The 421-nt window shown below is 53.0% G+C and overlaps 1 protein-coding gene across 1 annotated transcript; it reads left to right on the forward strand.

Moving 5' to 3' along the window:
* Positions 1-3: 3 nt before the first annotated feature.
* On the forward strand, positions 4-417 carry LOC107988271 (cytospin-A-like; the record flags this gene model as incomplete). The annotated part of the gene is made up of 1 exon (XM_017031159.1): positions 4-417. A coding segment is annotated over one exon (414 nt), but the record flags the coding sequence as incomplete, so codon positions are not given.
* Between the last annotated feature and the right edge of the window lie 4 nt (positions 418-421).

Raw genomic sequence — 421 nt, forward strand, 5'->3', positions numbered from 1 at the left:
GCAGATGTGGAGTCCACTCTTATTCTTCTACAGGGTCAGAACCAGGCCATCAGAGAGGAGCTGAACCTTCTTAAGAGCGAGAACCGCATGTTAAAGGACAGACTCAATGCTTTAGGTTTCTCCCTGGAGCAGAGGTTGGACAGTTCTGAGAAGCTCTTTAACTATAGCTCCCTTAGTCCAGACCTGGCAGCAGGCAGTGGGCAGAGCGATGGTGGAGGCACAGGTACACTGACCTCCTCTGTAGAAGGCTCTGCTCCCGGTTCTTTGGAGGATCTTCTCACGGGACAACAACACGGCGGCTCTGCAGATAACCTTGACAGTGAATCCAGTGAGGTGTATCAGGCCATCACCTCCAGTGACGATGCTTTGGATGCTCCATCTGGAGCCTCCTCGTCTTCAGAGTCAGAGTGTGCACCGAGCA

Source organism: Cynoglossus semilaevis, unplaced genomic scaffold, assembly GCF_000523025.1.
Source record: "Cynoglossus semilaevis isolate Cse_v1.0 unplaced genomic scaffold, Cse_v1.0 C18717105, whole genome shotgun sequence".
In the NCBI taxonomy this organism is placed as follows: Eukaryota; Metazoa; Chordata; class Actinopteri; order Pleuronectiformes; family Cynoglossidae; genus Cynoglossus; species Cynoglossus semilaevis.